At 49.9% G+C, this 27,323-nt stretch overlaps 2 protein-coding genes and 1 long non-coding RNA gene across 14 annotated transcripts in view; 1 reads left to right on the plus strand and 2 right to left on the minus strand.

Moving 5' to 3' along the window:
* Positions 1-156: 156 nt before the first annotated feature.
* On the minus strand, positions 157-7,730 carry MTMR11 (myotubularin related protein 11). Of its 3 annotated transcripts, XM_039841450.1 has the most exons (17): positions 7,436-7,722; positions 6,995-7,085; positions 6,443-6,564; positions 6,154-6,214; positions 5,845-5,987; positions 5,288-5,366; positions 5,030-5,165; positions 4,702-4,789; positions 4,472-4,560; positions 4,265-4,389; positions 3,762-3,828; positions 3,478-3,548; positions 2,779-2,945; positions 2,308-2,481; positions 1,868-2,050; positions 1,159-1,452; positions 157-830 (listed from the first exon to the last, which is right to left on the minus strand). In XM_039841450.1, exons 1-17 carry the CDS (start codon positions 7,499-7,501, stop codon positions 684-686), a joined length of 2,103 nt encoding a protein of 700 aa, XP_039697384.1. In that variant the 5' UTR covers positions 7,502-7,722; the 3' UTR covers positions 157-683. The 3 variants fall into 3 exon arrangements, with proteins under 3 accessions (XP_039697384.1, XP_039697383.1, XP_039697385.1); XM_039841449.1 differs by having other exon boundaries at positions 4,472-4,789; positions 7,436-7,724; XM_039841451.1 differs by lacking the exons at positions 157-830; positions 1,159-1,452 and adding an exon at positions 1,460-1,666 and having other exon boundaries at positions 4,472-4,789; positions 7,436-7,730.
* A 45-nt stretch (positions 7,731-7,775) lies between these two features.
* On the plus strand, positions 7,776-16,985 carry LOC120585188 (uncharacterized). The gene is made up of 2 exons (XR_005648269.1): positions 7,776-7,824; positions 16,675-16,985. It is a non-coding gene; the product is annotated as an uncharacterized LOC120585188 (long non-coding RNA).
* Positions 13,397-27,323, minus strand: part of OTUD7B (OTU deubiquitinase 7B) — a 45,422-nt gene continuing 31,495 nt past the window's right edge. For 9 of the 10 annotated variants that reach the window (XM_039841446.1, XM_039841438.1, XM_039841439.1 and 6 more), the window contains 9 exons: positions 26,107-26,334; positions 24,587-24,688; positions 23,588-23,715; positions 19,788-19,900; positions 18,036-18,163; positions 17,575-17,724; positions 16,871-16,985; positions 15,943-16,027; positions 13,397-14,995 (listed from right to left, as the gene is read on the minus strand). In XM_039841446.1, coding sequence (XP_039697380.1) covers positions 13,787-14,995; positions 15,943-16,027; positions 16,871-16,985; positions 17,575-17,724; positions 18,036-18,163; positions 19,788-19,900; positions 23,588-23,715; positions 24,587-24,688; positions 26,107-26,334 — 2,258 coding nt within the window. In that variant the 3' untranslated portion in view covers positions 13,397-13,786. The remainder of the gene's footprint in view (positions 14,996-15,942; positions 16,028-16,870; positions 16,986-17,574; positions 17,725-18,035; positions 18,164-19,787; positions 19,901-23,587; positions 23,716-24,586; positions 24,689-26,106; positions 26,335-27,323) is intronic. The other variant, XM_039841447.1, reaches the window with a different exon arrangement.

Raw genomic sequence — 27,323 nt, forward strand, 5'->3', positions numbered from 1 at the left:
GAAGGACCCTTCTCCCAAATTGCAGAGCGTCACCTGACCCATCCCCTTATTTCCTTATCAATAATGTGGGTGCCACCCTCTCTAGTCACACGCACCCTCCACCCACCCCTTTCTAACCTAGGATCCTTTATTCAGACACAAAGCCAAAGCCAGCAGTGTGTATAAATACTGTGCTTTAATGGACCCCTTAAATAAAAATGTCACTACAAAAACATACAATTGGAAGAGACAAGGTGTTTCCCGTTACATTTCATAGCCATAGGAAGCTGTAATGGAGGAAATAGAAATTGGAATTCAGCATTAAGAGGTGAGAGTGAGGTCTGTAGGCCATCTGGTCGGGACTGATGAACAGAATCTCTGATCTCACAACAGGTGGATATCCAAAAGGGATGGAATTGCCTTCAAAAAAGAGGTTATCATATTCTGGATTATTTTTATTTTTGTGTCTTAATTCTTCAAATCGCAATAAGCTAGATAGGTAATCTTGAGGAACCAAATCGGACTGAGCAAGAGTTGGAGGTTAGCACCACCAGTCCTCATTGGAAACTCAGGTCAGTGAGTTTGTTTACGGGTTGGAGTGTGAAAGCTGAGGCAGTAAGACCAGATGAGAAAGCTGAAGGATTAGTCAGAACCCTCCCTCACTCGTACCGCCTTCTGCCCTGCCCATGAGAGAGTCAGCAATTTCAATGGGATTGGGAGAGAATGGTATTTGGATCTCTATTCTTGGAGTGATCTTCAGGAGATATTCTTGGTGTCCATTTCCTTAATAGCTCCTGAAGATGGGATAGCTCATCTTGGAGGCCAGAGATTGTGGGAGCTGAGAGGCCCATCTAGGGAGAAGGTGAAGAGAGGTGGAGAGGAATATTATTGCAGCTCTAGCTCTCTGCTTCTGAAATCTGTCTGCTACTTCTGGTATTTTTAATTCCCTTTACCCCTCCAACTATGCCCTAAGTTCCACTTGAAGTGAGCCATAGGCAATTTTCCCCACCCATCCACACTCCCAAACCTATTCACATTGATACCAACACGAATGGTACTTCACTTGCCAATCCCCCAATCCCCTTTTCCAGCCCCTGAAAATAACCTGGTTTCTCCTAGGACTTGGGGTTCAGCAGTCAAACCCTTCTCCCACCCCCAATCCCCATCTTCCCTTCTCACCTGGACCTCAGGCCTTCCCCTCAGGTAGCAGCGTCTCCAGAGCCTGATCTGGGGTCCCAGATATCCAGGCAGCAGCAGCCCCGAGGGTAAAGGGCAGGCTCCCCAATATGAGGGGAGCCCCCACTCCTGATCAGCCAGACTTTCAGAGGAGATAGCAGGTCGAGGGAGCCAACGAGAAGAGACTGCCAGCAGGGAAGGGCTGTCCCGCCAAGGACAGAGCTGATTCAGAGGGGTCAAGGCCCCTCTAGAGAAGAGCCACACAGAACTCGGGGGTCCAGGAACCATGAAGCTTGACTAAAAGGAAACAGGAAATCAAGCGGCAACTAGAAACAGATGATCCCAGTTTCCGCAAACTGGGTCAAGAAGGAATGTGCAGCTGCCGCCCACTCACACTACACTAGAGATGGAACGACAAGCCTCCGGCTGAGAACGGCATCCTTCCTCCTCATTAGGTTTTAGATTAGGCCTCAGGATGGATTAAAGTTGATTTTAAGGAAACTTATAAAATCTGTACATGAGAAGATGAAGACAAAAAGGATGTTCTCTGCCATTCTAGGATTTCTGACTTCTTGGGGACAGTCAGGGACTATGACAGCTACAGAATAAGAGTGGGGTAGCTTTCCCCGGGGAACTCAGATATTATTCTCCCCACCTAGTAGGATGAGCCTGTGAGAAAGTCGAGGGAGTTTAGGAAGTTTAGACACCTCACCTGCTGTCTAGGGAGCCAGGAATCTGGGCAATGTTCCGGGTCATAGCCAAGGTTATGGAATTGTAGTATCTGTTCGTTGCTGTAGCGTAAATCCCAGTCCCAGACAGACAGCTGTGGGTTAACAGAGTTCCCAGCTGCGGGCTGGGAGTACCCTGGGGTGTAGACTTGTGTATAGGAGTTGAACTGAACAGAGGAAACAAGAAAAAGGATGGTTAAACAAAAAAAAACCCATAATCCTGCCAGGCCTAGAGAGAAATTATGAAACTCTCATCTCTTACTCCAGAAGACAGATGTAGGGTGAAAGCCCACCCCTGAGAGTGAGCACCAACCTCCCCCTTGCCCACCCATGGCACCTCACTTTTCATAAATCAAGACCAAGCTTCAGAAATTACTCCTCAGTGTGGCAGGGAGGCGGGGAATCAAAAATGAAAGCCACTCACCTGTCCACTCTGCTTCCCACGTTCCCAGGGAGTGTCTCTCAAGAACGTAAGGGTGTCAGGAACCCTGACACTGTCGTGCAGGGCAAGAAGGAAAAACTCAGAGAATTCAAACTCAGCTGGAAACTGCTGGAGGAGCTGCCAGACGCAGTCGAGGAAGAGGAGGAACACTGGGGCCTGAGGAGAGGGAAATTAAGAGGATGGAACTGTGGGGACCTAAAGGGGGAAGAAGACAAAATGATGGCGGATGAGAGGGACACTGAACGGGCCACTAAGGAGATCAAGAGATGGAAATCCGAACTGAGCATAGCAGGGGGTACGGTCCCTCGTGCATCTGGGTCTCCCTCCAAGCTCTGCCGAACCTCGGGACCCTCCGGACCTGATTCACCTCCAATGGATTATACTCTATAACTTTCTGATCCCCTTCTTTATAATAGTGACCCCCTCCCCAATACCCTCCCAAAACATTCTCACCTTTTCACTGACCCTAGTTCCCCCAAGTCGGGTCAGGAAGGGATGTCCAGCCGCCACCCACTCTCGCTGCACTAGTGACTGGAACCCAAGCAGTGTTCGGGCTTCAGGGGCTGAAAGCAGCTGGACGAGTGAAGAGAGGAGGCCATTGAAATCACGATCACCGCGCTCTGGGTGATAAAGGGAGAAGGGACAAAGAAGGAGGGGCCAATAAACTAGGGCGGAAGAGAATGAGAAAAGGAAACATGGCAAGAGGAAGGGGGAGGCGCGGAGGGGGAAAGTTTGGGGTGGGCAGGATTGAGAGGGCGCACAGAAGTGAAGAGAAAACAAAGACCTCGAATGACTCACTTACAGACTCCACCTGGCTAGAAATACCCAGCCGCATGTGGAGGCAGAATTATAAATCTTAAACCAGCTTCCACATTGTCCTTCCCGCCCCAACCCCAACCCCCAACCACTGATGGAAGGATGGGAACAGAGGGCGGAAAACCCTCCGTTAGGGACCACGAGGTGTAGTTGGGAGGCAGAGTAGCCCTGAAGGATGAGTTGGAGGTCGTGAGTAGCGCCTGGCGAAGGGAGGGAAGGATAGTAACACTGGGAGGAGACGAGGAAGCCTCATAGGTCTCCCTCCCTGAGTAGAACCCGGCCAGGTGGGTAAAGGAAAAAGTCAGGTAATGGAGTGAGTTGACCCAAGAAACTCACCTTGAAGTACTACAGAGCGAACCCTGGATGTCACTAAGACTGAGATGTCACTGGCCTTTCGAAGACAAGACCTGGAGGGGCAGGTGAGGAAGAGGAGGGAAGAATGATAGCCTGGAGGAGGAGAGTAATGGGTCAAGGGATGGAAGAGAGGCAGACTCAAATCCTGCCCCTTCTAAGGAGCAGCAAATAAAGTCTTGGGAAACCAAGGAGAAGAGTTAATGGAAGGCCACGTAGGCGTCCAAGTTAACAGAAGGTTAAATCATGACTGGAAAAAGACGGAGTACCTGACATAGTCCAACCATCGTGTTCCTTCCAGGGCGGAGAGCCATTTATCCTCAGCTACCGATGAATCTGAGAGGGCAGAGGTCAGAAGGGCAAAGATCAGGAGAAGTCGGGATTCAGGATTCAGGGTCTACAGCCCAAAGGGTTAAGAATAAGTTGGATAGTGGTTGCCTAGGGCTGGGGGTAGGAAGGAGAAGTCACCGCCAATGGCCATGAGGTTTCAAAAGTTAAATTGTGATGTTTGTACAACACTGTAAATATAATAAAATTCATTGAACTGAACAGTTAAGATGCTATGTAAATTGTCTCTCAATAAAGCTGTTTTTTAAAAAAAAAAACTGCGTTGGGGAGACAGGAAATCAGGAAGTCTGGGATACGGGAGAGTTGAGTAGAAAACTAAGGATCAGCAGGCTGAAGAGTTACTCATCTATCACAGGCAAAAAGTAAACCGGGTTAGGGTCAGCGGACCTAGGGGTTGGGGTTTGGGGTCAAAGGTGGTTCTCACCGGGCAGGCAGAGGGCCCTCAGCCTCAAGTGGGCAAGTCGGACATCTGCAAGACTAGGCAGCTCATCCACAGCGTCCACCAGGACAACGTCGGCGTGCCCGGCCTGGAGCATCGACTCCGCTGCTCTGGAGGGGAGGAGTCAGCGAGTAAAGGAGCCGTCTGCCCTGAGCCACTGGCCTTCGATTCTTCTCATCACCCCTCCCTCACCTGATGTCCTCCTTGTTAGGGTCACTGGCTGCATAGAAGCCACCACAGCGGAGAAGATCACTGCCCCCAGGGTGATGCCAGCACAGGCGCTTCGAATAGGTGAGTCGAGGATCATTGTGGGAAAAACTCGCTCCGGCCCTGACTTCGCCGGGAGCCCCTCCCTCCACAGATGAGCCCCGACCTCCCGTAACCCTCCAAGGCACACCCATTACCCTGACCCGCACACTGACCGGCCCTCGGCCCTGATGGAAGTGGCTGAATGCTCTCCGGACTTCGCTGTCCAGAGTCCGGTTAGGGACCCAGAAGTAACGGGGGAGGCTGTGAAATTGAGAGTTAGGTCACGTCTTGGCTCAGTGACCTCATCGTAAGGCAAAGCTGCGATGAGGAAGATGCTTAGGAGGGGATCAGTCCCAGTGATCTCAGACGCAGAGACCCAGGAGGTAAGGGGGATAGCTCTGTGACTGTCCGGGGAGGCTGGAGTGTGTGGCAGGTGTGGCTTTAGAGGAGCAGGGAACTGTGGGAAGACAGGGCGGCAGGTGGGGGTGGACAGGGGATCACCTGGTGGCTACGTCGAACCTCTCATTGGCGAGGCTGACCCTCCAGGCGCTGGCCCCCTGCTTTTTCCTCTCAGTCTCCCAGTCTTCTGATGTCTCCAAGAGGGGAATGGATGGCTTTCTGGAGCCAGAACTCTGGCCTACGCGTGAGGCAGGGAGGAGGAGGGAGAGGAACCAGAGACGCCGTCTCAGCTCTTTTGTCTTCAGCAGCCTCTGTTTTTCAGTCTCTACCCTTTCCTTGCCCCAAAGCATCCTCACTCACCAGCCTTGCTCAGGGTTATTCCTGTGTACGGTTGGGCTCGACTGCTCTGAGCTCTGGCTTGGACAATGGCCGTGGTCACCTATGGGGAAAGGACAGTCCATCCTTTTGGCTCAGACTGAAGCGAAAGAAGAAAATGGGGCCCATGTGTTTCTTCACTGTCTTTGCCACCAGTAGAAAAGAACAGCGAAGACAGTCCCTGACGAGGAGCTTCCGCGGGCCAGGGGCCTGGGGCCAGGAGAACACGCACGGACCCACAGAATCACAGTGTTAATTCTGGGAGGAACCTTAGGAAGAATCTCCTCCAACCTGGTCTGTTTTTCAAAGGAAAATACTTGCCCAGTCACACTCCTGATAGTTGGCCAAGCTGGGCTAGAATTCATGCCCTTTACTCCCATTATGCTAACATTTACCTCAGGCTTTTAGCCTTTCCTTGAGGAAAGAAGCAGAGGGAAGGATGAGAGGCGCCCTGGGAGATAGGGGCGTCTTGGGAATTGCCAGAGAAAGGACCCCAAGGTTCTGAGGGGAGGAGGGGTGCCTCGGATGGGGGTGCCTCTTACCTGAAAGGCTTGAGGCTCTAGTCCTCCAGCCTCAAAACCAATTCTGAGCAGCCGGAAGTCTCGGCCGTGAATCAGGATCTCCTCAGGGATGAATTTAAGCAGTGCCCCTGGACGGTGGAGCTGGACCCGGGATAGGCCACTCACTAAAGTCGGGAGTTAGAGGGAAGTGTAGTCATGGATCGGGGTGCCCCCAGAAGGACCTCTCCCTGCCTATCCCACTGCATTCCCAGCTGCGCCCCGAGAAGAGGGGAAGGATGAAGAGGAGTTCCAACACCCCAGCGAGCCCCTTCTCCAAACCCCTGTACTTACCAGCCTCTAATCGCCCAATGTTGACCAGGGCGAAATCATATTCACTGCTCAGGGGAGTGTCCTAGGGGAAGCACAAGGCCGATGCTAAAGACTTCTGGGATCTCGCTCGTCCTCGCTCTGCCGCCCCTCGCCTCCCTAGAGAGAGTCCTCATTGACTCTCCCCAATACAGTCAAAAGACAGCCCTTCAGCATCACTCTGTCTCACTTCCCGTAATGTCTGTCTAAATCCTTCTAGACCCTCCTCCCCATCTCCTGCTCACAGTCTCTTCCATCGCCTTAACCATCTCACCTGACTCCGCCGCCATCCACAGGGCTGGAAGGTAACCCTCAGGTTGGTGCAGATCAGGGTTCCTGGCAATTCAGGTTCCAGCCCCTTCCGCACGCCTGGGGCCCACGCTAGGGTCTGCTCCCCTACAGGAGAAGAGAGGTTATGACGACCCCCAGTGCTGCCACCCTCACATACACCCACGCCTGTGAGACAGGAGGGTCTGAAGAGGGAAGATTAAGATCCTCCTCTAACTCCTGAGAATGAAAGCTTAGGAGAGAATTTGTATTCCTTTATTCTAGAGCCTAGAACAGTGCCTGGCACATAGTAGGCGCTCAATTATCTATTTAATAAGTAAATGAGAAAAGGGGTAACAGAGTCAAGAAAACAGATGGACCATCAAGGTCCAAGCTCCCAGCCAGCTGAGGACAGAGAAGAGAGCGAGCCTCAAACAGGAGCACTTTGAGCCAGGAGAGCATTACAGAGGTATCTTTAGCGAGGATATGAAGCCGGGTTTGAGTGGTATGACATTCGAAGGCATCTCTGGAGAGTAGAAGAATTGGAAGAGCATATTACCTGGGAGGCATCCAGAGGCCAGGCGACTGCCAAGCTGACGACTCCTGGGCTCCGGAATCCCGCCCTCCTGGACAGACTTCGGTCCAGACAGCTGTGAAGGGTGTAGGGTTAATCCCCCGGCTTCTCCACCCCCGGGGGCCGTGATCCACTCAGCCGCCACCTTTGGAGGCCTACACTCAGACTCTCAGGGGAAACTGAGATCAGTGGCTTTGGGGAGCTCAGGACCAGGGCTGGCAGGCAGTAAAGGGAGGGGCTGGTTAATGGGTAATGTGACGATGAACTTGAGACTGTGAAAAACACAGACCGAGCTCCATCATCAGGTTCTGAGACACACCCTCCTGCTCCAGATCCGTTTCTTCCCACTTTTATCTCCACGTCCTCCCCATTTACACCCTCTGGCCGACCTCCCCTCCCTCCCAAGCCCAAGTTTCCTCTCCTTACCCCCATCTCTGGCTGCTCCTTCTGGGGGGCGATGTCGAAACTCTGGCCCCGGCCCCCCCACCACATTTCTCCGGCTCCATCCGGGGACGGAGCAGTTAGGGGTAGGAAACTTCGAGGATGCTCAAGCCCCTTGGGGAGAGGCTGGGTCTTGTTGAGAGGAGGTCAGTCAGGGAGAGGGGCAGCGGGTAAACTTCGGGGAAAGGAGCCTTCGAGGTGAGGTGCGTGGAGCACGATTTGGGGGCTTTGAAAGGTGTGTCCAGCCCAGCTGGAGGAGGCTCCTTGGGAAACTTCAGCCGACTCTGGAGGGGGCGGGAGGGATGCCCAGCCCCTTAAAGGAGCACACACACAATTTTGGGGAAGTGGAGAGGAAGTGGAGGAGCCTAAGAAAGGTGAGAAAAAAATGGGGAGCTGGGAAAAAATACCCAGATTCCCTTCTTTACCCCACTCCCAGCTCCGATTCTCTTCGAGTTCACGAGCATTGGAGACTGAGGGGGGCAGTAATACCGAGTATGAAACTAGAAGGATTTGGGCCACTTCTCTAGACTCTCTCAGTGGTGGCTTCCCTGGGGAGCTCCGTTTCTTTGTATCTTGAGGAGAGGCAGGTGGAGGAAGTGGGAAGAACACAAAGGTACTTAAGGCTTCCTTACTGCCTTCCCTGACAGACCTAACAAAAGCAGTTGGGAAGTAAATGCAGATTAGACCTCAGGGGATTTTTTTTGCCTGGGGAGACCCAAGAACTGGGGAGGGGGTCGAATCAGTTGTTTGTACATCCTTCTCCAGAGAGCATGAAACATATTTCGTGGGAAGGGCGCAGTGGAAAAGTAGGGAGAGAAACTGAAATCTCTCCAGGAGGCAGACACGAGTACCGGTATGTTTATGTGCCAGTTTCTGGGGCGGGGGTGGGAGGCCCAAGCAAAAGATCTCCCCACTTATTCCATCACACACACACCCCGACCAATGAGAAACTGGAGCCCACTCCAGGTACCTAGTTCCTCGCTCCAACCCAGACAGACACCAGATCTCCAAATTAATAATTCATGTGCAGGACTTTGAAAGCTGAGGGCTGGAAACCTCTGTTCAGCTCAACAATCCCACTCCTCCCCGCTCCCTGCAACCCAAGAAGCAAGATGTGGAAGGGTGGGGGACACTAGGAGGGGAAGTGAGGGGACCGCAGCTGACCGTGACAGGCGAAAATCTCCGTTTAGATATGAAAAAGACAGGAAATAAAATAGAAAGCGAGAGTTAAAGGGCTGCTGTTTCATTGATTTTGAGTCTGTACAGAGGCAGCAATCCTTAGGTGGGGGCCCGAGTTTTCCAAGTGACACTGTCTCTCCAACCCCCAGCACACACACACCCTTCCGGCCTCAGCTGAGCAAGTCCCCCGTCTTGGCTGAGACTGTGGAAACAGTGAAAATAGCGAGACAGGGAGTCGCTCTGGAACAGAGAGGCATACACCTGCCGCGAAGGTGGCCCGTGCGCCCGATTCTCCTGATCCTCCAAGTCCTAAACGCTATCGAGCACTTCCGCCCCCACCCGCGTGCCACGGGCCTCAGTCTGGGGGCGGGGGACACCTCCCAAGGCCCGCCACGGGACGAGGTGCGCACCACCTCAACATCTCATGATCCACTTCGCTTCTCGCCGCCGCTCTCTATTCAAGAGCCTTATTTTATTCTTTAAGTACTTCGAGGTATAGGAGCAGCAGAGAAAGAGAGAAAAAACATCAAGGGATTGGAGGGAAGCAGCAGAAAAAAAAAAGTGGGTGATTCGGATGGGCATCCAACCAGGAACGCAATGGGGGCAGCAGCTGAGGCTTGAGTGACGGGACCCTACCCCCCAATCGCCACCCCACATACGCCCAGTGGAGGTTGAGTGAGTGGCTGACAGGAAGGGCGGAAAGGCAAGGGCTGTATTAGATTTTTCTATTTTCAGAATCCAGCTCTGGTTGCAGGTTTGTGCCAGGACTGAAGCCTGCGGGAGGGGCGGCTGGAGGAGGTGGGGTGAGTGGCTCACAGATGAGTCACAGATGCAGTTAGCTGCACTGGAGGAGGCCAAAGTCCTCCCACCCCCACGCCTGTCAGCCCCGTGGCTGTCAGGCAGCTTCCGTTCCCCATCTCAACCGCCAGGCCAGTGAAGGGCTGTGGCATAGGGAGTGTCTGCACGGGGGACTTCATAAATTCTGTCAATCAGCTTAAGTACAGGGGGCGAACCACGATGTGCTCTGCAGACTGGGGCTCCACAAAGCGCAGACAGTGCCCGGTGACTCACGGAGTCTGCAGCCGAAAGGCCTCCAGGGAAAGATTAGAAAATCCTGGGGTGCAGATGATCCAGGCCAGGAAGGGGCTCCTAATTCTGTCCTTTCAGCTGTGGCTCTGTGTCTGGGGCACTGACTCCCTGGAGAAAGGGGAGGACACAGAGTCCAGAAGTGTCTGAGTAACTCGGGGACAATCATCTCTGAAGCTCTTTTATTGGGAAAGAAAACATTGTGACTGGAACTTTGGACATGTGGCTCTTTAGAGATGAGTAAGGGTGGTAAAGGGTTCTCGGAAGTCACTCAGATCCAGCCACATTCTCCCCAGCTCGGTGTGACCTCCTAAATGCACCAAAGTCACAGCTCTTGTGTGTTTGTTTTATTGGTCTGTGAGCTTCGCTTTTGCTTGAGAAGACACACAGCCAACGGAGGCGGCCCCTCCGGCCCCGTGCACCACTGCACGCAACACCATCCCCACTCCACGAAGAGATCGAATCTTTAAAAAGAAATTTAATACAATTTTTATTTTGATGATAGAATCCAGTATGAGGGAAAAACTTTTGGTTAAATCTTTTAACCCTCAATAAAACCAGCAGAGATCAAGGGAGGTATCTGGAGGCTTATCCTATGGTATACGTGTTCCATCAGGGCTGGGGTGAATTAGGGTGGGGGGGTAGCACTGTCTTAAGTCAAAAGGGGCAAATCTCCCCTCCCCAACAAACAGCTCGGTGGGTACCCCAACACCCTGGATTAAAGGAACTAAGTGCACTTATTGAAGCCTGAGAGATGGTATCATCCCTCACCTAGGGTGACGGGGTCGGTCCCCACCCCCACCCCGCCCACAGACCTCCCCGAAGATAAGGAATTTTTGCTCACACCGTGTACCACTCTCCTCCCTTCTCCCCAACACAGTGATTGCATGCGCTTGCCTCTTCTACCCCCTCATCTTCCCAAAATACCACAAACCAACCCAAGTTCATTTCCCAGGCATTATTCCTTTACCCCTGTATCCCACACGACCCCCTCAAAGCAGCAAGCAAAACAAACCTTACTCATACCTATAGAAAAACATCCACTCACTCGGGTTCCCTCATCCCTAGAATGGAGATGGTTTTTAACGTCTCAATAAATAGTTACCTTCCCAAATTAAGAAAAATATTAATTTATTTCTTAATAAAAAGCTATAGGACCTAAATAAAGCCCTATTTTACCATACTCGCCCCCATAATTTCCACCTTTTTTATTTGAAAAGAGGTCACAAGAAATTAGGATTGGTTAATTTATAAATCAAAACAAAAACAAACATGACACAAGGTTTCCATTTTTGTTCATTGTCTTGTTTTTAAAAAGTATTACCTAGAATCTAATGACAGATCAAATCCAAACACAGCAGTCCAGTGGAGAATCAAAACTTCCCTGGTTTAACTCTCTGGGAAACCCCTGGTCTGTTTCCATTCCTACTGGTCCAGGGCAGGACCCTATGATACAGACATGGATGCCTACGGGAAAGCGAAGGGAGCTGTGCAAAGTCAAGGTGTGAGTTTGAGCCACCTGTTGTTCGGGTGCATGTTGGTCTCACCAGTGTTCTAACCCCAGAAACAGGGTGAGGTGAGCAAGGCACCCATTTAGTGCACAAAACTGAAGGGGTGCCCCAAAACCCAGTAACCAAGATACTACTTTAATGCAATATTTTTTGAAAATTAAAACTAATGTAAAAAAAAAAAACACCCACAATGAACAAATTATCACAATTGTACATAAAGACAAGATGCAATCCCCTACTTGCTCAACTCAACCTTATTTCCCTCACCCCAGTCCCAATCCTGTGGAATCTTGTCTTTTGTTCATCATGGATTTTTGCATTAATTAAAAACAATACTGCGTTGAGACAGCATCTGTTTTGACTGCCGAGTTTCTCAGTGCCCGCTTAAGTTTTGTACCTGAGGGGAATCTCATCTCATATGAGTCCCGGCCCTGACAGAATATAAGCCACCCCTCCTCTGGAGCCTTTGACTTCATTGGTTTCTTAAAACCAGTCTATTTTCAAATAATAGCCTAAGAATTATAGCCATAGAGAATGATTAAATTAACAGACTAGCAGATTTGGAAAATAAGTGACTTTCAAGTTTGTTGAGGAAGAAGGAATCTTTCTAAACCATAAGCAGTTCCAATAAAGAGGACAGTCGTGGTGGCTTTGTTACCAAGGGGAAACAGGGTGACAACTTTCCCCATTGGGTAGAAGCAACATGTGGCAAACAGGAATCCCCGCCGCCCCCTCCCCCGCCACCACCACCAAGACACACACACAGCCGAATCTGCCTTAGATCAAATGTGGGGATTACATTCCACGGGGTGGGTTACAGGTACATACCTCCGAAGAGAAATCCAAATGCAGAAAAATAGCCCCAATTAATACTGGACACGTAAGTACACTTATTCCCCTTCTTCGTATGCACCCAGGAGTGTATACAATTGCATAGTTGATTTCTTTTTTTTTTTTCTCAGAAAAAATAAAATAAAATAAAAAGGGAAATTGGCCCAGAATAGATAGGTCCTCTGATTTAAAGCTCTTAAAAATGGTGCTGGCCAGAGCTCAGGCTGCCCAGACTTGTGCTTTGTGCAAAATGCAAAGGAGCTCCCCGCCCCCTGCGCCCTCGGGCCCACTCCCGCCCCTGGGAAAAGGGCTGGGGGGGGGGGGGGGGGGTGGAATCCAGACAGATCGGCTCATTGGGAGTAATCTGTGACCTGTGGTTATAGTTCACTAAAATATATTTCTCCTTTTTATAAATTGTCCCGACCCCTACCTCATTTTTCAACATCAGTCCTATTATCAAAAATATCTCTTCTTACAAAGTATTTTTTATTATTTTAATCAACTAACCACAGATAAAGGTCATCTATGGCTTAACAAAAGAAGCCAGGATGTTAAGTTCATTCTCCAAAAGTAGAAAGGAAGGAGAAAAAAAAAAATCACTTAAATAGGGGGAAAAGATTCACTTTTTAAAATGTTTTTGCTTGCTGGGGTCTTTTTGTTTTCCTTTAAAAAAAAAAAGGTAAAAAAAAATAAGTTGCTTTCTACAGAAATGCAGCAGCAGAGGATGGTAGTAGTGCTCGATTTAGGTTTTTGGTTTTGTTTGAAACAGTTAACGGTCTGTCCCCCCACCCCATTCCCGGCCACCGCAAGGCGCACGCAAACCCCATAATGTGGTTATTGCTAAGTAGTTAAAAAAAGGTCACCTCTGCACCAATTCACCTGGAGAAGAGTCAACACACACAGCTGCTCTTCCCCTCACTCTTCCCGTCCCCAAAGGGAACTTTTTTAAAAAATAAAAAGTCTTTAAAAAAAAATCACAACCTTCTTAATTTAGCTGAGCTCAGCCCTCAAAAAGGATGAGGAACGAGGGGCGGGGCTACCGGCAACCTCCTCTCGAAGGAGAAGAGATGGCAGGTGGTGTTCAGAGGGAATAAAACTCGACTTTCAAGTTCTTCCCCATCCCATCTCCAAACATCAATTTACTCGACCCCTCCTCACGGGCACCCACGGGCGCGCATTACTGCCCTGTCTTTCCAGATCCTTCAGGAGGAAGAATTTATCCAACCCTCATTTCTACAATTAAAATCGATAGCAAGTTTGTCTCATCTCCCCGTTTCCCTCCACGTTCCCAACTCAGTCCACCGTGTGCTTTTACCGACCTAAAGGAACTTTGGTCTGTTTTTTTCTTTTATTGACTGAGAACCAGCTTTTCCTGTTTCTCCCCCAGACTTCTGCCCACCCCCCCGCCCCAAACCTTCCCCACCTTCCCACGGGCCCCAGGATGGACCCAGGGGCTCATGAGACAGAATCGCCACCTTTCCCCTCTACACCTCCTCAGTCCCATCAAGTCGAGATCTGCGAAGGACGCGCCGGGCCCTCGAGGCACCGTCGCAGGCCCTGACCTGGTCCCTCCAGCCTGGCAGCTCCCCAGCACACACACCTTCAAAGTTTCCAGCCAGGCTCCCACAAACGTCACTGCATTTGCCCTGTCAACATGGGGGCTGGGTCTTGACGAGCCAATGAGTCGAGCTGACTTTCTTTGTTGAGCCCCCTGCCCTCGAGGCCCCCCTCAGAACCTGTGCACCAGCAGCTCCCCACCCGGCTCCCGCTCCCTCCTCCTCAGTTCCTCCCGGTAACAGCAGGAGCAGAAGTTGCTGGTCTCGGGGTGTCCGTAGAAGCTGCAGTTCGGTTGTTTGCATTTGGTCTGGGTTGGGGGGAGCCCCCTGGGCCCTCCCGCCCAGCCGTCTGGCTCTGGGGGCTCTCGGTAGCCGTTGCTGTAGGGCTCGGCCACGCGGAAGGCGGGTGGTAGCAACGAGCCCCGGTGGACCCCGTCCCTGGGGTGACTGCCCAGCTCCGGGGCAGGGCTGCTGTCCTGATGCGGGGAGGGCCGCCCAGGCGGGCACTGTCTGGGGAAGGTGGCATAGGGTGGCAGGCCCCCCCCACACGGACCGCCTGCCAACTGCCTGCGGGGCTCCTGGCAGTGAACGCCGCCCCCAGAGGGCCGAGGGATGGTAAAGCCCCCGGGGTAACCGGCAGAGTACGCCAAGGCCTTGGACTCCACCAGGGGGGCCGTCAGCGGCTCCTCCCCGCCATCCGGCTCCGGCTTCTTGGCCGGAGGCGGCCCGCTCCCTACCCCTCCATTCATGATCTTCCTCTCGGCCTCCTTCTGCTTCTGCTCGGCCAGGAATCTCTCCTCGGCGTCAGAAAGGTAGCGCTGGATCATCTCCTCCTGATACTGCTGGCGGTGACCCATCTTCAGGGTTCCAACAAAGATGAACTTCCCCTCCCCCTGCATGGCAGTCCTCATGATGCTCAGGCTTTGCATCACCTCCTGGCTGTACTTGCTCCCTCCGTTCCCCACAGACTCGGCGGAGGGCTTCTCGGACACGGGCCCGTCCCCGGCCGCCTCCTCCTTGCCACCCTTCCAGCTCTTCAGCGAGCTCTTCTTCCTCTTCTCCAGCGTCTCCGCGCCACTGCTCGTCCCCGACCCCGTTCCCGCTCCGCCGGGCCTGGAGCCCTTGCTGTGCATCAGGCCTCCCATGTTCTTCTTCAGCTTGCTGCCCAGGGTTTTGCCGAAGCTGCCCAGTTTGTTGGCCACGGAGTCCGCCCTCTTCTTGTCCTTCTCCCGGTCCCGTTTGGACTTCTCCTTCCGCCTGCCGCCCTCGTTGCTGGCAGAACTGCTGCCCACTGACTCCTTGTCTGATTCCCCGGACTCGGGAGTGGACCGGGCCTCGTCTCCAGCGGAAGCCGTGGGAGACTCGGGCTGGGCCAGGGGAGCCTGGGAGAAACAAGAACAGCGCTGTCGGGTGTCCCGTTGCTCTGGGTCGGGGGAGGGCCCTGGGACCTCCATCCCCTCCACTTGGCTCATGAGACTCCCTAAGGCCATTGCTGGAGGAATTGCCACGTGGAAGAGGGTGGTAACGCCCCTGTGAACTGTGTCCTGGAAGTGACTGGTTTCAGAGAGAGGCCGCTGTCGTAACAGGGGAAGAGTCACCCAGGAGGGCACTGTCCTTCCTCGGCTCCAGTGGCCCTCCCATGGACAAGGAAAAGCTGTATCTAATATCTAACTTGCACCTCCCCCTGCAAGCTGACTCCCTTCTGTCATAGGGAGATGTGAAAACGAAGCCTGCCTCCTCTAGAGCAGTGAGTAACTGCACAATACACGACCTCTGAGGAGGGAGAACGTTCTACAGACACCAGAGTATGTCCTTTATTATAAAATTCTCCGTGCCGAATTCTGCCCTAGAAAGTCCTGACCAACCACGAGCAACCCAGGTCACCCAACCTGCAGAAGTTCGGCTCTGGGGCCCAGCCATCTGCCCTGCTCCTGTGCCCCTGTCCCACAGATAATAATGACGTCCTCAGAACCCACTGGAACAGGAGCTCTTTAAGCTATTCTGTCTCCTCTGGTGCCGACGCAGAGGTCTACGTACAGTGGGCTTGGGACAAAGTAATGACAATCTCTCCTCAGAGAACTTCTTGAGGAATATGTTTTCACATCAGAAAGCAGAGCTGGTCAGAGAGGAAAACGGGGTCGCTGACAGGCCAAAAGGCAGGGCAAAGTGTCTTCTGGCACAGTGTCCGATGCAGTCCAGTCACTCCCAAACCTGGACACCTGGACCCGGCCGCCACCCGGAAGAGACTCAGAAGCAGCGTGCCACCAGAGCTCGTTCTCCCTGCCACCAGAAATGAGGACGCACAAGGCTGAGGTGGGGACGTCCTCACCTGTGCATCTGAGGACACTGGGACCCACTTCACATTCATGTAGCTATGAAGCAGATGCAGTTTGACCTCTAGGGACAGGATGATACTAGGAAAAGGAGAAAAAGAATTAGAAATGTGCTGCGACCTTTAAAAAGCAAAGCAGTGTGACAGCTAGGAGGTCCAGAGGGAGCAGGCTTGGGACTCGGACTGGGCTGGATTTGAATTAGAGCTACACCAGTTACTAAGCTTGATGACCTTGAGTAAGTCACTTCAACCTCCCTGAAATTGGACTGGGGCTGATAACAGGTACAGATAACAACATATCCTGCAGGGTTTTAACGAGGATTAAAATGGTATTTGGAAAGGACCCAGCAGTGTCTTGAAAACAGAAAATGCGAAATGGTACCCACTGTTATTGTTGTTGATGCAAATATTATTTAGAAGGAGCTTTTGAAAGTTAGGTGGGCTCTCACTTAAAGACGTAAACTCTGGGTTTTTTAATCAAACGCTTTCAGTTGGGCCCCAGTTCCAGGAGCCCGAAGAAGGAAGCGCTGTTTAAATTCCAGAAAGGCAAACATCCAGAGCAAAGTATTTAAAAGCCCTCTCACTTGGCCTGGGAGAAGAAGTGTACATTCATTATTTTGATTTTCTGATCACTGTTTTGGGGACTCTGGGAGGTATCGGTGCAAAGCCGCTTTTCATAGTGTAAGGAAAGAACAGATCGAGACCCCAGGACTCCAATCTCTTTCACAGGGCGAAGAAGCAGGTCCACACTGCAAGAGCCCTGGTGCCCGACCCGTCCCCCAGCTCTCCACCTTCCCGAGGACACGAGAGCTGGGCCGTGACTGTCCTGCTCTGAGCTGAGGAAGGAAGGGTGCCTGGGAGACGGACGCTGAATGTGGAAGAGATCGCGGCCACGAAGCGGATGCAGAGGCCGGGCCTGCCTCACCTGGCCAGTCGGACGTTGTCGTTGTCGTCTCTGCCCCACTCCCAGCCCTTTCCAGGGTCCACAGCAAAATGCAAGGGCAGCAGCTTATGCTCTGAATCTGTAAGTGGGATCACAGCTGGGGAGGGAAAAACACGTCATTAGGAGTCTCCTTGAGGAGCGAGGAAGGCCAGTGAACACAGACCGACTTCACCGAAAAGGAGGCGGAGGGGGCAGCGTGATCACCGCGGTCACCCCCAGTGCTTGCGTGGGAAGCGCGCTAGTCTCACAAACGAGCAGGCTGCGTTTCCCTTACTACCCAGCACGGAATTTAGGTCGCTAATCTCCACGACGCCCCACCAGTCGGTCAACTAACACTACGACATTCTTTCCAGTCGATGTGAATTCAGGAAATTCAAGGTCATCATTAAGACAAATACAGCGAAGGTTCTATGACATTTGGAAGGTTCTATGACATTAATCCATAGGCTCTTTACTCCAGAACAGGGGGCAGGGATTACAGGCTACCATGTTTCTTCCCAAATCTCTGTTTGTTAGTTTTTAAAGAATTTTAAAACGCTAGTGTATCTCACAGCTTGGAAAAACAGCATCAATGTGTGCTGACCGGGGTGCGTGTCACTTAATTCTTCCCTCCTATGTTCTAAACTCTCCCACTTCAGTTCTCCCAAGCGGAAAGGCAGCAGAGGCACAGACACTGCACCCAGCACCTTGCTCCTTGGCGCTCTCCTTCTGCTCCATGGACACGAGCGCAGAGAAGTGGGCCTGGTCATAGGCGAGCACCAGCGGCGAGCGGTGACACTGGCTGGCTGGGACCTCCAGGGGCAGATAGATTCCCCCAAAGGGAATCGGGGCGAATGCTGCAGGAAACCACGAAGATCATCAGCAAGGCCAAGTTCCCGCCTAGCGGGCAAGCCCTCCGCTGCACTCTGCCCGCCGCTCCCCTTCACTCCAACCCCCGCTGAATAACTCTTTCCCAAGCAGCCTCATCAACTAAGCCCAACTGCTCTACTCCGAATCTCTGGAGAATTTTGCACTGTTGTCATTTACAACTTGTTTCCCCCCTCCCCCCCGAGGGCCCCTACATCCCCTTTCCCTTGTGCCTCCCGGTGCTTGGCCCCAGGCTCTGCAGAGAGAGGGTGCTCGGGGTGGCGTGAGGACTGGCCCCCACCTTCTCCCCCGGAGTCCCTCAGCATGGTGTCCGCCACAACCACTATCGGCCTCCTGAGCACGTGGGCGAGGACGAAGACATGGAACTCTTCCAGACTCTCATAGACAGGCTCCTCTGAACTCTCCACCTAGAGGAGATGCAGAGGGGGGGGGGGAAGAAGGGGAGGGAGGAAAACAGAGCGAGAGACCCCTGAAGACCAGCTCTGCAAAGAAGAAAAAGAGGGTGCCCTGTCTTGGTTTTCTAATCCTAAATTTCTAATCCTAAGGCTGCTGCGGATATTATTTCACGCTACCACGGCTGCTTCTCCTTCCGGCTCACAGACGGGCAAGTCCCAGAAGAGGGGTGTGAAGGCTCTAGGGCTAAGGCAGTGCGAGGAATCTGGAGGCAACCCCTCCTGAATGCCCGTCTGGTCCAACAACCAGTAGCTCGATACGCAACTGGGCGCCCCCATCCTGCTGACTTCCCCCCACGACTACCCACACGCCACATTCACCATACCCTACAAAACCAAGAAACGGAAATTCCTCCTCCTGTGTTCCCTCACTTGAAGAACAGCCTCGCCATCTGCCTGGTAGTCTAATCAGTGAACTGTTTACTGTTCTCTACCTCTCATCTCCGATGACTCGCCTCCTGGCTGTCTCCTGTACCTGCCACCTCTGGCTGCTCTGCAGTCCGCTCCTCTCGTTCATACCACACCGATGGCCCTCTTTTCCCTGCGTCACCACAACTGCCTCGAGTCTCCCCCCATCCCCCACTTCGTCGTTCACTCTGCCATCTGTGTGTACACAATACACCAAGTTGCTCCTGTCGCTCGCATACTCACAACTCAGTGGCTTTCCGCCCCCCTGAAGCAATGTTATCCAACATTGGTGCTCGCTACGAATGCAGGTTTCTGGGCCTTACCTCAGTCCAGCTCAAGGGTGGAGGTCCAGAAATCTGCATTTTAAACAGTCCTTCCAGATTATTCTTATGCACAATAAAGTTGAGATCGGTTATAATTTTTAACTTTTTATTATAGAAAATTTCAAAATTTTAAACAGACTCAAAACTAGAAAGAATATTTTACTAAACTCTCATGTAGCCATTGCCCAGCCTCAACAATGTTACACACACGGTGGACCTCGTTTCACCCAGATCCTGGTCTGCTTCTCTATCGGCCCCCACTGCCGCCCGCCCCGCCCGATTATTTCAGAGCAAATCCTAGACGTTGCATCATTTCATCCATAAATATTTCGGTTTCTATCTCTAAAACACAAAGAACTTAAAAGAAAATACCCACGACACCATTAATGTCAAACTTTAAAAAGTTAACGATAATAAAACGTGGACGTTGTTCGCATTTCCTCAGCCGTCCACACGTTGCGACTGACTGATATGTGTCTCAGGTGTCTTTACACTTAGGGTCCCTCTCTCTTTTTATTTTCCTGGCAGTTTATTTATTGAGGAACTGGGTCATTTGTCCTATAATTTCCCAAGTCCAGACAGGGTACTATTTTAATTCCTTAGCACAGGGCAAGAGAAGCCTCAGCATGGCACACAGTCTGGGCCGCTCAGCCTCACCTACTGTTCTGCACCAGGTACTCTATATCCTGGTGATTCCGAACACCGGTAGCTTCTAGAACACACCACGCTGTCACTCTGCGTCCTTGCCATGGCTCCTCTTTCCTTCTAACGTCCCCTTAGCACAGAGTTCTTTGGACACAGAGGACTCGGTAAAGATTACTTCCTGCTCTCCGACTCAGCCATACTTACCCACCACAGTTGGCTCCATTGGCACCTAGGTGCATGCGTGGTTCACTGGAGGCAAGCTTGATTAACTCGTTCCATTCCTTCTGCCATTCGTCCTCTGTGTACACCAGCCCTGACTGAGAGAGGCAGGCAGGGGAGAAAGCAGTCAGGGACATGGTTCAAGAGGCAACAGCCATTCCAACTCCCCCGTTACCCCACTCCCCAATTCTCTTAGCTCCTGGCTTACAGTTTGCACTACAAAGCTACATCTCTCCTCCCTTTAATAGTTAAAATTCATGAAAGAATAGTCTATGATCGCTCTGGCATTTCTTTTTCTTCCATTCTTTCCAACCCATTACCCTCCAGCCTACTAACCCCCCGCCCCCCACCACCACCACATACACTACTTCACCTGACTCTGGCAAAAGACAATGACCTTCTAATTGCCAGATTTCGGTGGACTCTGGTTCTCATCTTTCTCAGCCTTCGGGTGGCATTTGATCTCCTCTTTAAACTTGCTTCTCCTTTAGCCTCCACAATGCTACCTTCTGCTACCTCCGTGAACTCTGCTACCCCAGAAATACTGGTGTTGTGTCAATGACTTCAGTTGGTTCCTTCTGGGTGATCTCTTCTACTGCCACAATCTCATGTGCTACTCTCTACAAGGCTCAGGACTCTAAAGTCTCCCTCTCCAGCCCAGACTTCCTCCTAATTTCCATATTCACGTTCAGCCGCCTCCTGATGATCACCACCTGCCCACAACTACCTCAAACTCTAGTCAAAACTCAACTCCTACCTCTTCCAAACCCGCTTTTCTTCCCATATTCCCACCTTAGTGAACAGCACCGACCAGCACTTAAACATCCAAGCTAGAAAGCAGGGAGTTCTCGAAGACCCTTCTCATTCCACCCACCCCACACCTGGATCTCTTCAGTCAACAATCATTAAACACGAACTACTGCAAGAGACTCTTAACCGGTCTACTACTTCCGGTCATGCATTCTCTGCTCCATTTTCTACAATGCTACCAGAAAGATCTTTCTTAAATTAGAATCTGATGTTTGCATTCTGCCACAAATTCCTTTAAGAATCATCATTTCCTATTAGACATAATTCAAACTCCTTACGCATAGCATGCGAAGTCTACCTCCTGGCCCCTACCCACCTCCCTAGTCTGATATACCATTTAACTAGTTCGTTGAATGCTCCATGTTGTTTTACGTTTCTGGGCTTTCCTCTAAGTTGTTCCTTCTGCCTCGAGCAGCTGCTCCCTATCCACCTGGTGAACAATTTCTCAGCTCTCAAGAGAGAACTCAAGTATCATTCTCCTATGAAGACTTTCCTAAATCTCCCTGGTAGATCATACTCCTTCCTCTGTGTCCTTCCTCCTCAACTGCTACAGACTCCTATCATAAACATCGTAACCCATTACTTTGTTGCAATTATGTATTTACATGTCCATCTCTTGCTGCTACTCCTAAGGGCCTACACCAACTTTTATGTGAGATGCCTACTGTGTGATCAGTAATCAATAAATATATGCCAAGTGAAACTATAACTTTTGTCAAAGGAACAGAAGTGGTACAAACCGTTTAAAAATACCGTATTGGCTTTAGACTGTATATGATGATTTAGGAGATAAGTCTAATAATATTTGGCTAACATTAGAGTTAAAATGAGTTTATACTGCTTAACTACACACCGACAGCGTAAAAAGAATCACAATTAAAATATGAGGGGCATCGGGAACAAATTTAACGGGAATTAATTTTGTGAGCACGTTCTACTTTAATTAAAAAACGACAAAACTATTTGTCGTTTGCAAAATGCTATCAATTTTTGCAAAATGCTATCAATTTTTTTTCAATTAAAAAGAACAACAACAATGCACAGATTATATGTGGGTGCTCTGGTCACTCTGACAAATAGACGGTCACTGAACACATCCACGAGGGTCGGCCTCCGTCTTCTTCCTAACTGTTCCTGCTTTCCTGTTTTTATTCACACGGCCACTAGGTGGTGGCCCTTCAAGCCAGAAAATGTTCGGACTGGGTTTTACCACCAATTTGAACACAAAACGAGGTCTGGGAAATCAAAACCATTTTAGTTTGTTTGATGTTTGGCACTGGCTAAAAGAAGCTCCCCAGTCTGTCACGCTTCTCCCCCGCCTTCCCACTCCCAAAGCTGAATGACCGGAGCTAACACAAGCATCTCGGCTACATTTCTACTATGGAGGGAGCTTTTAATGTGCACAGCAAAAGGAGTGCTTCTTTGGTAGCCACCATTCTCTATGCACGTATTTCCACTGGGGACTTTGTGAGGGAACAGGTGGCTGACCAAGAATAGACCCTGGTGATTTCTGGGCCCCCTGCTAAATACCATCAGAATCTAACCCCACCTTTAAAATAAGAACTATAACAGCTTAAAAGCTGGAACTGGGCACACCTACTCTCTGACTGTTGCTGTCACTTCTATTAATAACCAGCATGCTCTGGTTTGGTCTTTTTTTTCTTTTTCTTTTTTTTTGTCTTGGGAGTGGTCAACTCTAAGATTCCGTATGGTGTGACTTCAACAATGAAGAAGGCAAACTCTGGCCTGGCTCCAGCTCAGGCAGAGGCAGCTCTCCACAAGGACCAGCTCAGCTCACCAGGAAGCCAGGTCTGGCCCCTCTCCACTTACTTCCCTCCAGAATCTTCCAGGGCAGATTGGCTGATCAAAGACAGGGCTCTGATCTTAATATCATTTTAACAATGAGTCCTTTGTTTTTGAGAAAGAAATAAAACATATTCTACTTACATATTTAAATTTTTCAGGACATATAATTCTAATATCTAATACCAAAAAAAGCCTCTTAGTCCTATATTATGGCCAGTTATGATTGAGCGACAAAGAGAGAAAAGAAAGAAGATAGAAAGAAAAAAGGAAAGTTTCTGAAGAGAAATCCCCATGTTAATACCAGAAACGCCCACCTGCACACCTGGAAAAAGAGAGCGAGGGGAGAGGGAAATAGGGAGACTCGTTACCTTTACGGAAAAGTACAATGTCATTGCTGAAGGAAAGGGTGGGCAAGCTTTTTCTGTAAAGAGCCCGATGGTAAACCTTTTAGCCTGTGCAGGCCACGGGCAACTCGTTCTGCTGCTGTACAAAGCTCTTAAAAAGACATACACATGTAAATGAACGGGAGGGCTGTGTTCCAATAAAACTTTTTTTTTTTTTTACAGAAACAATTGGTGGGATTTGGCTCACAGGTCACAGTTTGCCCAACCCCTGTTTTGTTATGGGGATGGAAAGTACAAACAGTCCATTGTTACTTTCTTACACAAAACCAGCTTCAACATTTGCTAAATGCCTGAGAAGTACCATTCAAACCCAATTTGACAGGCACATTTTAAAAAATTTAAAACAAAGTATTTGAAAAATAAATGGTATACATGGCCAAAAAAATTTTTAAGCATTTACATTTCTACTCGGGTTGAAAACATAAGTCCTTAAAAACTGGTCTAGCCTTATTACAAGCATAAAACTCAAAATGATACAAAAATTCCTATGGACCTGTCATAACACATCTTGCAAAAGACAGGCTCACTGGGCGCCAATCAGGTGAAAAGCAGTTAGATGCATCCTCTATAGGCCTCGGCTTCCCCACACCTGTTCTCGTGTCTCTATTAGAAGGCGTTTACCCTATGGTGTTCTCTGCATTGTCTACAATTTCCAGAATTCCGGGAGGAGTAACTGAACGAAGCACCTGGAGATGCTACTGAGCGGCAGGCCCTGGGCACCGCCCCCGGTACCTGGGACAAGGTGCTCCCACCACACTCCCTCACCTCCTTATTCTGCTGTGTTTGCTGCCACCTCCAGCGCCGGCGTAGCGCTTCCTTCTCGGCTCCCTTCTCCATCAGTGCATACAGGGCTTTCCGCAGCATCAAGTCCCGATCATGGAAGCCCCACATCCCTGTGGCAACAGCGCACACCAGTTAGAGACATTACCTTGACTCAAACCCGCTTATTAGTTATGGCACACAGACTCTGGCATGAAGGGCATCAGGCTGAATGAAGCCCAAGTTCAAAGAAACCCTTCCATGACTTAGGGGAAAGGTACTTAATCAATGAAGAACAAATGTTTCTACTCTGGAGGTTCAGAAACTTTGAGGACTTGAAAGTAGGGGACATGCGACGTCCTATGAACTCCTGACAGGAAACTCTCCTGACACAGGGCTAACACACTCCAGTACAGAGCAGCAGCACACAAGACGGGTCTGGCACGTGGCAATCAGCATCGAAGCTTGAGGGACGCTTGGAAAATGGGGACTTTTTTTTAAAGCTAAGGCAAATAATATATTTAATTATAAATGGCCTTTATAATGTAAAGTAAACAAGTCTCCAAAGGATTGATGAAAACATCTCTTTTTATATAGCAAAAGAATAAACGTGAAGTAGAATCATACACACGTACAGAGCTATAAATGGCCTGCGTTCTGCTGCTCATGACGTCTGGGGGTCAGCAGTCAGGGTGGGACCCACGATAATTCTGTGTTCTCCGTGCACTCTCCGAACGAGACTGCAAAACCAGGGCAGGGCTCTCTGTCTCTCTGTCTGTCTCTCTCTCTCTGTCTCTGTTTGTCTCTTTCTCTATGTCCCTCTCTGTCTCTCTGTCTCTCTGTCTCTCTCTCCCTCCCTCCCTCCCTTCCTCCCCTCCTCTCTGACCTTGCTCTGAACCATCACTCCTGCCTAAGATCGAGGCTGGCTGGATCGAGTCCTGCACATGAGACTGAACTCTCCTGACCCCTTTCCGTGAGGGGACGAAGGCCGCTTTCAAGACTCACCGAGAGACGCTGCGTGCAAGAGGCAGTTTCCATCTCCAGTAGTTGCCAAAGGAAGCAGCCTCTGACAGGTGGGGTCCACGCTCACCCACCAGTTCAACCGCCCTACAGAAACAGGAGGAAAAGAAGAGCAGATTATGCATAAAGCCCTTCCCACGTCCCTACCTTTAAAAGATTCCAAATCTGCCTCCTCTAGGAAGCCTGCCGGAATCAAATCATAACGCTACTGCTCTTCTCTTACTCAGGCTATTATGACTTCCTCATTGTATCTAGTTGGTCAGAATCTGTAAGCATAACTAGTTAGATCGATGATTCTTTAAATGGAAATAATTTTGTCCCAAAGGGGACACTTAGCAATGTCTGAACGTATGTTTGGTTGTCACAACTGATAGGAGGATGCTACTTACGTCTAGTGAGTAGAGGCCAGGGAGGTGCTAAACACAATGCTCAAGGCAGCTCGCACAAAAAAGGATTATCCGGTCCTAATGTCGACAGTGCTAAGACTGAGCGACCCTGGGTTAGGTGGTTAGGCCAGGGTCATAGGCTGAAATCTGTACTGGCTACTTAGTCTGATTCCTTCACTCTGGTCAGGAGACCAGTAAATATTATAGCTCGGCACAACCCATCAACACTGTAAGGAAAACAACCCCAAGCATACAGTCAAAGTGTCACGCAAGTATCACCTGCACATATGACAGGTGGTACGTCAGTATGTATGTGGTATGACTTTAAAGACACAAGCAATAAGACAAAGTACGTAAAATACCCAAGGTGAGTCTCAATGCTGTAGTCATCCCACAACTGCCGATCAATCACTTACATGAGGAAAATACTTTCTGAATGACGCTTAAAAGTTTTCTTGAATTACTGAAGAGTACAGAGGAAAAATAGAAACTGGTCTATAATCTCACCAGGTAAATTGCTAACTTTAAAAAAAATGATCAATCGACGCACCTGGGTAGTAGAGAAGGGTACCAAATGAAAACTAAAAGTTTCCTTCCCACACGCCCGCCTCGCTGCCCTGGTCGGTCCGTCCATGGGAGTTTTTAATACCTGACTAGCTTTCCCAGAACATCCCATCACATTAGCTAATTTTAACAATAACTTAAGATAAATAACAACTGCAAACAAATCCTTTGGGAAAAGTTCAGAAAAACAAACGTGATATTCAGATTAATCGCCACCGTGCAGTCTACAGCGCTGGCTCTTTCTGTTTACCAAAGCTGTTCCAGAGCGATTCTAATGCATTTTTTTTTTCATGCATCGATTTTTAGGTATCGATTCCTAGGCTTTTCATGCGCGCATCTCGTTTCCCTTCCATCCGATGGGGAAGTGTCTCATCTGTGTTCTTACTGTAACTTGAAGAAGCGCCTGGCTCGGTACGTTTACCTGACTGACTGCTGACTCTGACTGCAATCGGATCATACCCTTAGACTGGAAGCTCCTGGTCACACCCGACCCGCCGCGTGGCCCCGGCTGTGCAGAGCGGAGCGGGAAGCGTGGGGAAGAAGGCTTTCACTGACCTGCCTGCTCCAAGGCAACCAGCATAGACTGCTCGATGAGGTCTCGCTCTATGAAGCTGCGGAAGTCTTCACTGTACACGGTGAGGTCTGGAAGCTGGAAGGCACAGACGGGCATTTCCAGGGGGTGCTCACTGCTCCCCCCACCCCCACCATTGGAGGAGACATGGGACCGGGCCAGGGAAACAATGCTGGAGCTGGCGTGGGAGATGCCCCTAGACAGGCGTTTTTCTGCAATGAGAAACGGAGTCACCTTAGAACATACACAGCTCACTCAGAACTTTCCACTCACGTGGAAGATTTCCAGTCAGGGGAAAACGGTGAGTCTCACTGGCTACCAAACTTCACAATCCTCTTTCTCAAGCCAAATACAGTTGGAGAAATAGCAAGTGGCATTTTTGCAGGCACTCACGTTAGCACCAAATATTCATTCCTTTCTCCCCTTTTTGGCATCTGCCCGAACTTCTTCTCCCCATGACTTTTTCCACTTCCATTTCCCAGCATGATAGGGACCCACTTGTTGGGCAGCTTGGTCATTGTTTGTCGGGAGGAAGAGGAAATATGAGGTTTCGTTTGGCTAGATAGACTCAAATAACCTCTCTGATCATTTTCACAGTCTTGCAGAATGTAGAAAAGGATTCCCATCATAGAAAATTAACGATAAATCTTTCTTATCTACCACCAATAACATTTATTTATATTATTTACTACAACTTTTCTTCATATTCATATTTATCAAAAATTTATAGGTACAGTCAATTCTTACTTAACATGTTACAGAGGAAGACAGTAATATAGACAGCAGCCCAAATTATGTCATTTATTTTGAATACATGGCGCTTACGATTCCCCAGCAGATATCCCACTGTGACCATAATTTGCTGATTAAAGCATTACAATTGATTTGCACGGCTTGAGTTGTACAAAGATTACCCAAAGAGCTAAAAAAACGTGTTGGGCAGCAGTTCTTGACCCAATATTTGCCAGAGATGATGCAAAAAGTGAGAAGAGGGTTGTCTAAAGTTATTTTATAGCGATGTTATTTTTTAGACTCTTTTTTAGGTATTTAAATAGTACCACACACTCACAGTAAAAAAATCAAAATAGAATCAAAAGGTACAAAGTGTTTCAAAGAAACCTCCCTCTCATTCTAAATTCCCGATCCCTTTCCCAGAGGTAACCTTTCGTATCTTTCTAGAATTTTTTATACCCACAGAAAC

Source organism: Pteropus medius, unplaced genomic scaffold (genome assembly GCF_902729225.1).
Source record: "Pteropus medius unplaced genomic scaffold, Ma_sr-lr_union100, whole genome shotgun sequence".
Classification (NCBI taxonomy): Eukaryota; Metazoa; Chordata; class Mammalia; order Chiroptera; family Pteropodidae; genus Pteropus; species Pteropus medius.